The sequence below is a fragment of the Anopheles stephensi genome, chromosome 2, assembly GCF_013141755.1.
Source record: "Anopheles stephensi strain Indian chromosome 2, UCI_ANSTEP_V1.0, whole genome shotgun sequence".
Classification (NCBI taxonomy): domain Eukaryota; kingdom Metazoa; phylum Arthropoda; class Insecta; order Diptera; family Culicidae; genus Anopheles; species Anopheles stephensi.
This window is the reverse complement of record NC_050202.1, coordinates 36,189,954-36,202,236: the sequence shown is the minus strand read 5'-3', so window position 1 is coordinate 36,202,236 and position 12,283 is coordinate 36,189,954. Positions and strand designations below refer to the sequence as shown.

General features: G+C 48.8%; 4 protein-coding genes across 4 annotated transcripts; 1 reads left to right on the top strand and 3 right to left on the bottom strand.

Moving 5' to 3' along the window:
* The first annotated feature begins 378 nt into the window (after positions 1-378).
* On the top strand, positions 379-2,055 carry LOC118504886 (senecionine N-oxygenase-like). The gene is made up of 3 exons (XM_036039944.1): positions 379-538; positions 607-999; positions 1,065-2,055. Exons 1-3 carry the CDS (start codon positions 536-538, stop codon positions 1,965-1,967), a joined length of 1,299 nt encoding a protein of 432 aa, XP_035895837.1. The 5' UTR covers positions 379-535; the 3' UTR covers positions 1,968-2,055.
* Positions 2,056-2,397: 342 nt separating this feature from the next.
* Positions 2,398-6,023, bottom strand: LOC118504885 (senecionine N-oxygenase-like). The gene is made up of 2 exons (XM_036039942.1): positions 4,157-6,023; positions 2,398-4,059 (listed from the first exon to the last, which is right to left on the bottom strand). Exons 1-2 carry the CDS (start codon positions 4,157-4,159, stop codon positions 2,737-2,739), a joined length of 1,326 nt encoding a protein of 441 aa, XP_035895835.1. The 5' UTR covers positions 4,160-6,023; the 3' UTR covers positions 2,398-2,736.
* Positions 6,024-6,203: 180 nt separating this feature from the next.
* On the bottom strand, positions 6,204-9,412 carry LOC118504888 (the record flags this gene model as incomplete). The annotated part of the gene is made up of 1 exon (XM_036039946.1): positions 6,204-9,412. A coding segment is annotated over one exon (1,848 nt), but the record flags the coding sequence as incomplete, so codon positions are not given.
* LOC118504889 (alpha/beta hydrolase domain-containing protein 17B-like) lies at positions 9,351-11,333 on the bottom strand. The gene is made up of 4 exons (XM_036039947.1): positions 10,485-11,333; positions 10,023-10,397; positions 9,576-9,925; positions 9,351-9,492 (listed from the first exon to the last, which is right to left on the bottom strand). The coding sequence occupies exons 1-3, from the start codon at positions 10,760-10,762 to the stop codon at positions 9,709-9,711; spliced, it is 870 nt and encodes a 289-aa protein (XP_035895840.1). The 5' UTR covers positions 10,763-11,333; the 3' UTR covers positions 9,351-9,492; positions 9,576-9,708.
* Positions 11,334-12,283: the final 950 nt, after the last annotated feature.

The window sequence follows — 12,283 nt, the reverse complement described above, 5'->3', positions numbered from 1 at the left end:
AAACACCGACCACGCTGTCACAATGCAGTGATTCTAACTAGATAAATGTTATTCATAATACGACCCTGGCCGTCACAATGTCAAATCTGACTCCAAATTTGATTAAATTATGTTATAAGGTTTGGTCAAAAGTACAACTTTACTTCCACACTGTGTTCGTTCCGAAATGATGAAGCCAATTTGGTCATGTGACACAATGAATACCACGTAGAGGGAGTTCACATTTCACTGTAGTCTCAAGAGAGTTTAGCGAAATTTGCTACTTTAGTCGTCGAAGAATCATTCGGTTGTCTTAAAATACGGTTCACTCGTACCCAAAACAACAAGACACAAAGCTCCCCACGCAATTGGAAATGAAGAAGAAAAAAGCAAACAGTACAATGATCACCTCCGGGTTAATCAGTGAGCACCAGCACGACGGACGCAGCGCGCTTATCATGTTTATTGCATACCGTACGTCAGTTTCGTCGTAGATACGGCTCGTTTGGCACGCAGCAGCAGCAGCAGCTACAGCAGAGCTCCGAGTCCGCTTCCGATGGTAAGGTGTTTTGCTTTGAATAGCACCATCAAAACTTCAGCACATTACAGATTGTTGCTTTATTTTAGGCCGCTGCTGCACGCTACTGTATCATCGGTGCGGGACCGTCCGGTTTGTGTACCGCCAAACATGCGCTGGCCTTCGATCGCAACGCCACGGTGCAAGTGTTCGAGCAATCTAACCAGATTGGTGGGCTGTGGGCGTACACCGAGCAAACTGGCAAGGATGCGAACGGGTTGGACATAACCTGCATGTACGCTAACCTGCGCACCAACCTCGTGAAGCAAGGTATGGGCTACCCGGACTACCCGATCGACGAACAGGCACCCACGTTCGTGACGATCCGCGACGTGATCAGGCAGCTGGAGGGCTACGTGGATAAGTTTCAGCTAAAGAAATATATCCACTTCCAGCACCAAGTAGTGCGTGTGGCCCGAAACTTTGAAACTAACCAGTGGGACGTAAGCAGAACGCCAGATGGGTGGAATCGAATGCGCGCTTGTACCAACTGTTGTGATCGTTGCAGGTTTTGGTGAAAGATGTGGCCCATAATCGGTACGATGTGCATCAGTTCGATTTTGTGCTGGTGTGCAATGGCCACTACAGCTCACCGGTGATACCATCGTTTCCCGGGCAGGACGTTTTCCGGGGCCGACAGCTACACAGCAAAGATTATCGTCGTAGCGAACATTACCGGAACGAGCGCGTGCTGGTAGTTGGCGGCGGGCACAGCGGAGTGGATATTGCCCCGGACGTGGCCGGGTGCGCCGATAAGGTTGTGCTGAGTCATCGGTGCAAAGTTCCGGTGCATACCGGTGATCGTGTTGTGCAGAAGCCCGAAGTTTTGCACCTAACGGAAGCTGGTGCTAAATTTGTGGATGGCACAGAGCAGGACTTCGACACGGTTATCTATTGTACAGGCTATCGCTACTCCGTACCATTTCTGTCGGTGGACTGTGGAGTATCGCTCCACGACAACGCCATCAGTCCTCTGTACTATCATTGCATCAGCATCAATCAACCGACGCTGGCCTTTATCGGGCTGCCGTTCAATGCGTGTCTGATGCTCATGATGGATCTGCAGGCTAGGTTTTGTTTGAAGTTTTTCAGCGGACAGCAGCCGTTGCCGAGCAAACAGGCGATGCTGGACGCGTGGCGCAAGGATCAGGCCGAACGTACGGAGCGAGGCCTAACGGGCAAGCTAACGCATATGCTGGCGGGAGATTTGCAGCAGCGGTACTACGATGATCTCGCACGTATTGCCGGCATAGAATCGCTCAAGCCGGTGCTTGCCAAAATGCATGCCGATTGCATCAACAGCAAAAATGAGGATGTAAACTTTCGTAGCTTTGAATATCGTATTATCGATGATGAAAATTTCGCGAAAGTGAAGATACCGGCGAAAGCGTTGTCCTCAAGCGTTGCTTAGGCCGAGCTTAATTTGTAGCGTGGCGAAATGGTGCAAAGTGGCCAATAAAAGTTTTCTATTATGTTTCTGCATCAAAACATCTTCCAAACGGTTCTCTCCATATTGTTAAACATATAAAACTAAAAGCTCCTTTCTTTTCTCTTTTCTTGGCACTGCAACCGCGAACGGTCTCGCGGCCGGCCATTTACGGCTGCTCCTTTTACTCTTAAGAATGATTTACCACAATCTGTCCCCTTTTCGAGGCAACACATTTCAGGGTTTCTTGATTTAATGTAGCTGGAGCATCACTTCTGTGCCTGGGAGTACGGTTTGGATGGGGTTTGAAAGCGAACCACTGTGCGAATGGACCAACACTTTTGATACTTAATTTAAGGAAGACTAGCACGGAGGAGACTTCAACTAAACACATCGAAAAACGACAACAGAAGGATGATGGCCACGGTATAGCACAGTCAAGCTGCCATGTCATGAAATAGGCACCGCACTACCACCAAGACCGTGTAAATGTTTCATCACTAGTGTTTTATTCGCTAATTTGAGCCCGTAAGTCTGATCGCAATAAATAATATATTCCCATGCAACGCTTTGGTTGAGGTGTAAAAAAAGAAAGTAGTAAAAAGGACGTAGTGCTTCCAGCGATTAATTTGAACCATGCTCCGTGTGCCTTACTTCAGTTAGTGGCAGATTGCATGAACCGAGAAGGTATAAAGTTTATTTTAGAATTATGTACAATATAAAAGCAACATATGCACCTAGTTTGGGGGTTCTATTAGCTATTTTTCCCCTTCTCAGCGAACTCCTTTCGCAGTCGATGCAGTTCCGTAATGTCACACTTCACAAACGTGTTCTCATCCACCACGCGGTACACATCGTTTCGATAGTGTTGCAAATCCTCTTTCTTGCGCCTGCCACTATCGATGTGCATATCCGTCATGACCTTCGGGATCGGTTCGATCTGCGCACGGTCCGCCAGCGAACGATAGTACTGGCCCTGATAGTCCGCACCCATCATGTGGGCCTGCCGCTTTTGCAGCCCTTTGCTCCACCGCTCGTTCATCTCACGCTCGTGGTCGAGCAGCATCTCTTGCTGGCCGGGCATCGGTAGCTGACCGCTGTAAAATTTCACACAAAATCGAGCCTGCAGGTCAAACATGAGCGTTGCGCAAACGTAGAACGGAAGCCCAATGAATGCCATCGATGGATGGTTAACGTTCAGCACGTGCTTGTACAGCGGCCGTACCCAGTTATCGTCCACCTGCACACCACAATCGGGATGCAGGAAGGGAAAGCTGTAGCGGAACCCGGTACAGTAGAAGATTACTGTTACGGGATGCTGCGACCCGTCCACAAACTCCACACCATCCGGAAGGATCCGTGCCACGTCCGGTACCTGCAGCACATTCGCTGGAAAGACTAGCTGCTTCAACTTTTCCGGCACGTGATGGCTGAAGTATACGGTTTTGGCCATCTTGGCTGCCTCCAGTGTTAGATCCGTTCCGCTCGGTCCGGCTCCGATCACGAGCACTAGCTGATCTTTGAAAATGGACGACTTTCGATAGTCGTGGCTGTGTAGCTGCTTGCCCCGAAAGCACTCCCTGCCTGGGTACGACGGAACGAACGGGGTATGGTAGTGTCCGTTGCATACTAGCACATAATCAAACGTTTCTGTCGTCATCAGTCCGCTGGCCAAATTTCGCACGGTCACACTCCATCCAGCGGACCCTACGGTGATCGGTTTCACCTCCTGCACCAGATGGGCAAACGCGATCCGCTCAGTAACGTGGTAATGATCGGAATAGTCTCGAATGAACTGTAGCACCTCGTCCGATCGCACGTACGACGCATCTTGGCTGGGCATTTCGTACCCCGGAAAGCCCATTATCTCTTTCGGCAGGTTCGTCTCAAGCCCTTCGTACATGCTGGTGTGCACCGGCAGACCGTACCGATCGGTGCCGACCTCGTCCGTGTACACCCATGTGCCACCGATTTGATCCGTTCGCTCGTACACCGTCACGGAGCCGCCACTGGCCAGGATCGTTTTAGCCGCACATACACCGGAACTTCCAGCACCGATCACACAGTAGCGTTTTTGCTGCTCGGTCCCGCAGTTCGTTCGGCAGCAGGTAAAGGAGACAATGATTACCTTTAGTAAACAAACGTTGGACATAAAACCAAACAAACACACTCACCATTTCGCTGGATGTTCGGTATTGCCACAGGTGTTGGGGACTTCTCACTTCGTCAAGACAAACCTCAAGACACCGCGCACTATTGGTGCGTCGTGTTGCCGACGATCTCTCCTGACGACTGTCGGCCGGGTGATGGTGAGAGACTCGGGTTGACAATAGCGGCAAAGTGAGCGACGAATCAGCTGATTGCGTGGGCTCGAATCTTTAGCATGACTGTCACTATGGGATGATGCGGAACTCATCGGCCAAATCCAGCGCGTCGAAGTTGGGATGCTAACTGAATGCTTCACAAAATTGAACAAAAAGGAGTTAATAACGAACAGTTCATTTGAACGAGAAGTTCACTGTGAGCGATATGGATGGGCTTGCCAAGTGACCTGATTTCTTTAGGAAACATTTAACAAACCAATTGCTACAGTACTTTACATTTGAGCTAGTAACAAGATATGCGTGAACCGTATCACAACACATAGTATCACTCTGGTTCAAGTTGAGCCTAACACTTCTCCTCGGTTGATATCTTTCGAGCTGGGTTGTCCGGTATCATTCTCTTGCCATGATCAGCCCATCTGATCGTGCCGAGTCTATTTGGTGCCTGCACGGTGGTGATATCATCCTACAGTTTATGTCGCTCATATTTCAACTGTCTCAACCATAGCACTTCAAAAACGCGGCATACACGATTTCGCCGCATTTGGACCGAGTTCGTGTGAAAACTGGGACTGTAAATGGGACATACACAAAAAAGGAGATATTTGGGGACAATTTCCGGGATGTGATACGCTTATGCAGAAACTGTACTGTGTCCATGTTTTCCTTACCCTCTCGCTTCCAGTCTGGTCCGGTAAACCAAATCTCCGGAACAAAAACAAAAAGATGTATCTACACACACACACCTTGTGTGTGTCTCAATATTATAGGTGTCGTATCTATAAATCTCTTGATTTGCTTTATTTTGTTAAACTATCTTTTACAGGTAGGGGTTTTTTGTTTTGTTTTCGTGTTGATTACTTTCATTAACAACTGTGATCACAACGTAGAAAAGTTATGCATCTTTGTTATGCATATTGTGCAAAAACAAAAATTTGCTCATGTAAAATGTACACCCGATCAAATTAATTGACTAAACTCTGAACAAAATACAAAACAAAAACACACTAAACAAAAACGTATGGGATTTTGCGTTATCTCTCTTTCTCTCTCTCTCTCTCTCATTCCCACCGACTAACACACCTAACTACTACTACACCATATGCAAATTTTGATCGTTTTTCTTTTTTGTATAATTGCGTAAATGTAAACGAAATTCGCTATTCTCCTTAAAACAAACTTATACACACTAAAACAGAACGAGCGTCGAAAACTCAACAGGAGCGAGTACGTCGTCTAAACGTTTTGAGCCGTCGTTGGTCGTCTTTGGTGGCTTCTGCGGCCAGAGTACAGCTGTTGCAGATGAGCAAAGGTAAATACGCCATAATCATTGACACACTTGCCAGATTTGCCGTTTAGGAAGAAGTCTTTTCATAGTAAAGATCCGCGCAAGCTTTAGCGTTCGCCCTTTACCGTACTGAGCGTGTGTGTGTGTGTGTATTTTTATATATGCGAACATATTGCTAAATAAATCGATAAACTTAGTCTAATCGTTTTTTTGTTTTTGCAACTAACTTGCTCCTATGCAAAACGGACACCAAAGATGGAAGTTCGTTCGTTGAGGGGGGGAATGGAAGATTTCATAATACACATCTGGGTCCACGCATGCTTCGGGATACACATTCGCGGCCTGGTGTCACATTTTTATCAGATTACCTGTGTACATCTCGGGGTTGAGAATATTTATGAGATACAGACAATCACACACACACACACACACACACACACACACACACACACACACACACACACACATTAGAAGATCAGATCACCAGAAGATAAAATTGCGTCTTACTCGTCGTACATGTCTAGCAAGAGCGAGCCTCGTGGTACGCTAATCGGTAGTTGCCAAAAATGCAACACACACACACAAAACAGGAAAGAAACATTATCATTATAATGACATCAACAATGACAAACAAACAAAAAAAAAACCTATACCAATCACCTTATAATAATACAACATGATCTATCGACAGGCGGTGGCGCGCCCGCCCGCTTATGACTTTTGTCTAATCGCCGCGTCTAATTGCTGTAGTTCGGTGTCTTTCCATTAATTGTCTGCTATCACACCCTTAAACCCTATACCTATAGTTTACCACCCAGCCTTCACAGTTGTAAATGGTATGCTGTTGTGTGAATGGTTTCAGTGCTGTAACAGCATTTGAGCGCAGGAAATGTTCTCGGCATTCATTATGCCTGTGCCACTAATGCAACAAACAGTGGAAGGACGGCATTAGAGGGTGGGTGAGGTTGGTGGTGTGTGTGTGTGTGCGTGCTTACGGATTCATTCATATCAGATCTGAAAGTAAGATTTGGGGAAAAGAAAGGTCCGTGTCAGCTTGACGTGAGAAAGTGGTGCCGTGCCGGGTCGGGAAATCGTGCAACGCGACTAAATTCCGCTATTGGACGCTTTCAGTGGAATTATTACTAGCTTCGTTATTGTTGTGCGTGTGCATGCGTGTACGTGTTCTGTAACTTGTGTGGGGCATGTACTGTGAACACATTCCACTTATTGCTATCCTTCGCAATACTTTTGTTTTTCGACTTCGCAATCTTTGCCTTCGTAAAATTCACTGCTCATGACACATACCTGGGAGGTTGCTTCAAAAGATGACCTCTTTTACATGAATTTCGTAATCAGTCGATACTAGTGTCAGTCCCATTGGATTGTGCCTGATTGTATTGTTGAATTATACCTTAGAGAATATGCTCACTACACATATTTATATTTGTATATATGTATGTATGTATGTTTGTAGGTATGTATGTATGTATGTATGTATGTATGTATTGCACTATATCTGTAACGTGTTGTTTGCCTACCGGCATCGCAGCCTGAGAGAGTTGAACGAAGTTTGCAAACTGCTGTAAGCACGGAACATCGAAAAAAAAAACAAACATTCGCGCACTTAAATTAAACACATGAGCTACAGCGCGCCCGGGAAGTGTTGAGTGAGTATTGAGATAATTGCTATAGAATGTAAAAGCATCCCTAACAGTAGACGATGGGCATAGTCGGTACGGTTTTTGGCTAAGCTCGTAACTCAACATAACAACGATCGTAACGAAATTGCTGGCAAACCCTGCAACTTGAACGCTAACAAAAGGACCACACCCGAATAAATGGAAGATTCACCGATATGCGCCAGGGATTCGTCTCCACGTGCACACGCGAGATGAAGAAACGGCATGCCAGGAGGTGGAAATGAGGAAGATTCTCTTGTAGCTGTACGTTTTTGTGGCCGCCCGCCGGCATTATTCGATCGCTGATGCCTCGGCAAACAGCTGCCCGATGTCTTTGTTTTCGAGCGTCTCCGGCGAGAACGGTTCCTCGTACGTGAGAAAACTATTCGAGTTTGAGATTGTGGTTTTGCGTCGGCCATTTTTGGCCTTCGCGCCGGGCGATGCCGTCACCACCGGAATGGTTGCCGACTTCACGATGCGACCCTCGGTACTGGCGGGCCGGGCAGTGGTGATGCTCAGCTTCCGCCTGTCCTGTGCGCTGCACCCTTCCGCCCCGGCCACTGACAGCGTTTTGGCCGGTTTCTTGCGTCTGCTGCTTTCGCGCCGCCGATCCGCCGCACCTTGCACGATGATCACATCCGAGCTGGACTTGGACTTTCGTTTGACAAACTCGTCCGAGATAAAGATCAGCTCCACATCGTCGCCCGCCGGTTCGATGGATTTGGGCTGGCCGGAGGGCGACAGTTCGTCGCACGCTCCCGGCTCGAGCGTCATATCGTCGACGGATTTGGATATCGATTTCGGGGCGCCGGCGCCTTCCCCGCTGCTCGATACAGTCCCATGATTAGTACCATTGTGCACCACTATCGTTAGCATCTCGTCGGCTGGATCCAAACCGTGCACCGTCGAGCCGGGCAGCTGGAAGCTCCTGATGGCCACCGGCCGGAGGGAGAGCGACGGCGGATTGCGCTTGTCAATGCTTTCCATCGATTTGGAAAACTTTTTCGGACTCTTCTGCACCCGGATCGATTGCTGGTCGCGTAACGATTGTCGCCGGAATTCGTCCGAAATGATGATGATCTCCTCCGCCTGCGCTATGCTTCGCCCGTGCGCACGCAACAGCGGAGCCTTTTTGCGACCCTGTCTCGAGGCGTGCTGGATGCCGATCGAGCGTCGCTCCACGGTTTCGCTGTGCCGTCGCTCGAGCGTACCGATGACCGGCACGGGCGAGTTGGGCGACGGTAACGGCGAGGCGGAGCTTCCGAGCAGCGAATCGTCGGCCCGCAGTCCCACCATCGAGTCGTCGATTGTGAGCGGCAGGGCTGGGCGGCGAAGGGAGCAGGATTCGTCGCCGTAAGGCGACTGGGCCGAGTGGCAGCATACACCGTCCCCGCAGTCGTCTGCCGGATCGTTGGGGTGTTTGGCTTTCACTCGTACGATTTGCTTTAAAATATGTTTCACGTCTAACGATAATCTACACTTTGTACATGATGCGGATGGGCTGTTCGTGGCGGTATCGTTCAGCTTGCGCACTAACCTGTTCAAATTGTCCTTGTTTAATGATAGCATTTTTTTACCTTTACCTTCTTTGCCAGCAACGCCGCTAGCCGGACCAACGGTGGCAGTGCTGTCGGCAATGCTGGTGGCTGATTCCGCCGCACCCGTCGGGCTGGTTCGCTGCATCTGCTGCACGTTTTCCTTGGAGATGTTGATAATGTTCTCGTTACAGGCGCACTTGCGAAACTTTAGGTTTAGCTCGATCATGCTGCTGTCCGACGAGTACGAAATGAAACCCTGAACATCGTTGTTCTGACACAGCGACCGTCGATCCTCGTCCACGTCCGAGTTCTGATGGAAGTGGTCCACTGCCACGCCGTTTATCTGAACCGCCGCCTTTGTGCTGCCCAGCGCGCTCGACTGTCCGCTGGCGCCGTTTAGCAGCTGGATCGCTGCGAGCTGTTGACCACCAGCGCCACCACCACCACCAGGCTCGGCATGTTGGCGGGATGTGCATGGTTGCTGTTCCTCCGCCGTGTCCCTCCCGTCGCCGTCGGAACGGGCAAGCGACAGACTAACGGTGGGTGGCACCGAGACGGAGGAGGCAAAATCGAATCCACTCCCTCCGCCGGGCTCCTGATGCTAGAGCAGCTTTTCTATTGCCGATGCGTCGTTGGTAGAGTTGGAGCTTAGCGTAATTGATGCGTTCAATATTTCATCATCTAAAAAAAAAGAGCAAACGGGCAGCGATGAGCGTATAGCAAACAATTGCGATTTGACCTCACCCGCACCGACCGCAACCTACCCGTATTTAAATCTTCATCCTCATCGTCCTCATTGTCATTCTCCCCGTCGTTCCCCGCTTCCTTCCGTCCGTCGCCATCGCCTTTGGTACGCTTGCCACTGCTGTTGCCGCTGGACCGCTTGTTCACCTTTTGTCAGTTGACCAGCTCAACCGACACGAACTGTTTCAGCCGCTCCAAATATTGGCTGTACATCTCCACATCGTTGTGGCCGGCGCCCTCCACCCACAGCGGTTCTACCGCTCGCGGACACTTTTCGTAGATTGTCATGCCGTGGGAAAAATCAATCACCTCGTCCTCTGTGCCATGTATTACCAGTACCGGTGAGGTGACTTTCGGCACTTTGTCAATGCTGCGGTGATGCAAGAAAGCAAAAAGAAGCGGACAGACGGATCCGGGGGTTTATTGGTGAATTCAGAGGGTTGTCGCGTGCCACACTGCCAACATACCTGGGAAATGCGTCGAAAAACCATGTGCGCTTTGTGGCGGGAAAGGCGACCCGCATACCGGACATCAGGGGCGAATGCAGGATGACGGCACCGACCTCATACCGGCTGGCCAAATCCACCGTCGGTACCGTGCCTATGCTTTGTCCGTATAGAATGATATTTTCCGGGCTAATGCCGTACCGCGTTCGCAGCGCGTGCCAGGCCGCGTCGATGTCCGCGTAGAGATTCTTCTCGGTGGGCTTACCAGAGCTTTGCCCGTACCCGGAGTAATCGTAGCTAAAGATGTTACAATTGATCCGTTGACCCAGCCCGATGAAAAACGTTGTCATCTGCCCGAGATCGACCGCATTGCCGTGGGAGAAAAGCAGTGTGAACCTTCAACAAAACGGGCATCAAATAATGATTTTTTGTTATGGCGTCGGATCAGGTTGCTGCTGGGATACGGCTGATCATACGACTTACCGTGCGGTGTCGCTACATTTGACGAACAGACAGGCGATTCGGTTGCCCCGCGAGGACCGAGCGTAGAACGCTTCGAAACATTCCTTTTCGCGGTCAGTGTACTGCCAGTCGGCCTTCTCGTGTAGCGTCAGGATAAACTGGCTGTTCGCACTGTCCGCTTCCGGCTTCAGGTCGTAGCTTGTTTCGGGCGGCAGGAAGGCCAACTTCGATGCGATCCGCCCCGGACACGGTGGGCAGCAAAACAAACAGCATAGCTCGCTGAAGCTCAAACCATTCATCTTTTTCTTGTCGACGTTCGTTGTTGCGTTCGTATCCGTCGCTGTCGTTGACGGTTCAGCCACCTCCCTGGCGCCCGTACCTCTCGTGGCCCGCCGACCAGAGCTAGAGGAACTGTTGTTAATTTGAGCTTTCCCTTCCCGTTCCAGTTTGGCGGCGGGGATTTGCTGATGCTGCGCGATTCACTCCAGCACACACGTCACGCGCTAGGCAGACAAATTAAACTATCCCGAAACAATGTCGTGTTTTCACCCAATTTTCTCACATACACACCATGGGAATGGGGCGAGAAAATACTGAAGAGGGCATGAACCCCAGGCAGTACTCGTACGCTTAGATACACACGTATGGATATGCGATCACTATTTACCAGCGCTCGGAAAGCTAACTAAACGCACGCCAATAAGCAACTTTCTAGATCCGATGGCTTCAAATGAACGACAGTTGTTTTTATCGGTGGCCAATACAATTTTCTACAGACTAGACGATGTGAAGCGAAAACGATACGAACAAGCAATCAAAACTTCTTTTGTTTTTTTTTTATTGAGCTACATTTTTTTGATCACCTGACAGCTGTCAACTATCCGACAAATTCTTCCGACACAAAATGGGGCAATGCAGACTAGTGTTGGCAATATCGGAAGAAACGGAACGTGAACCTGGGGTAGAAAAGAACCTATTTGAGCTTTTGAAATATGCCTGCCGGAAGGGAGAGTAGAGTAGGTGGTAGTAGGTGGTTTGTTGTTTAGTATTTTTTGGGCAAAAGTATGTAGCTACGGACTATGGAGCTAAAAGATTTCGGTTAAAATGGGGGGGGGGGGGGGGGGGGTTTGCGAAATTTTTCCGTCGCAATCATCTCGATTCATCTACCCGGGTTGTTTGGAGCACTTCATGCTATCTCTCTCTTCAACAGAAAACTACTATGGCAACGCATGGAAAGTTCGAGGAGGCAAAATCTTTTTGACGGATAGATTTCGCATAACCCCCCCTTTTAACATTTTGGCTGCCATGGCTAACATTTTTGATAGCCACTATACATGGTTTTCAAAGTGCCATTTTTTTGGAACTAGAGATCTCATGTATGCGTTTTTCGGTAAAAGTAAAGATTTGTACTTGGTAAACCTTAATTTGGGGTTGGTTTTTGCATATCTGTGGTTTAACTAATTTTTAAATACATTTTTGTGAAATGGTTTTCGTTAAGCGATTAACATGTGAATATCTCCATCTCTCTCACTCAATGTCACAATATACATATGTAAGAGTGAGACAAGTGTAGTATCATAGCAAACCTCTTCTTGACAATTTAATGGCATCGGCTCGGCCTGGCAGGAAACACGACCAACATAGGTGTGGCAGCCAACGTGTTATGCGAAATATTTTTGGCATCTCGCATCATGTAACCTAGGCTTTAGGGACTGAACTTTTTGGCTAAAGTCTGAATAGATGCTCCCCCCCCCCCCCCAACAGAGTTACCCAAAACGGTATATTTTTCAGACTTTTTAGTGTAAGTATTTATTTATTTA

Coding starts and splice junctions, on each gene's coding strand:
- LOC118504886 (XM_036039944.1), top strand. Junction 1,000..1,064: donor TTGAAACTAACCAGTGGGAC/GTAAGCAGAACG, acceptor TGATCGTTGCAG/GTTTTGGTGAAAGATGTGGC.
- LOC118504889 (XM_036039947.1), bottom strand. CDS start 10,762: ATGAATGGTTTGAGCTTCAGCGAGCTATGCTGTTTGTTTTGCTGCCCA. Junction 10,398..10,484: donor AAATGTAGCGACACCGCACG/GTAAGTCGTATG, acceptor GTTTTGTTGAAG/GTTCACACTGCTTTTCTCCC. Junction 9,926..10,022: donor TTTTTCGACGCATTTCCCAG/GTATGTTGGCAG, acceptor GCATCACCGCAG/CATTGACAAAGTGCCGAAAG.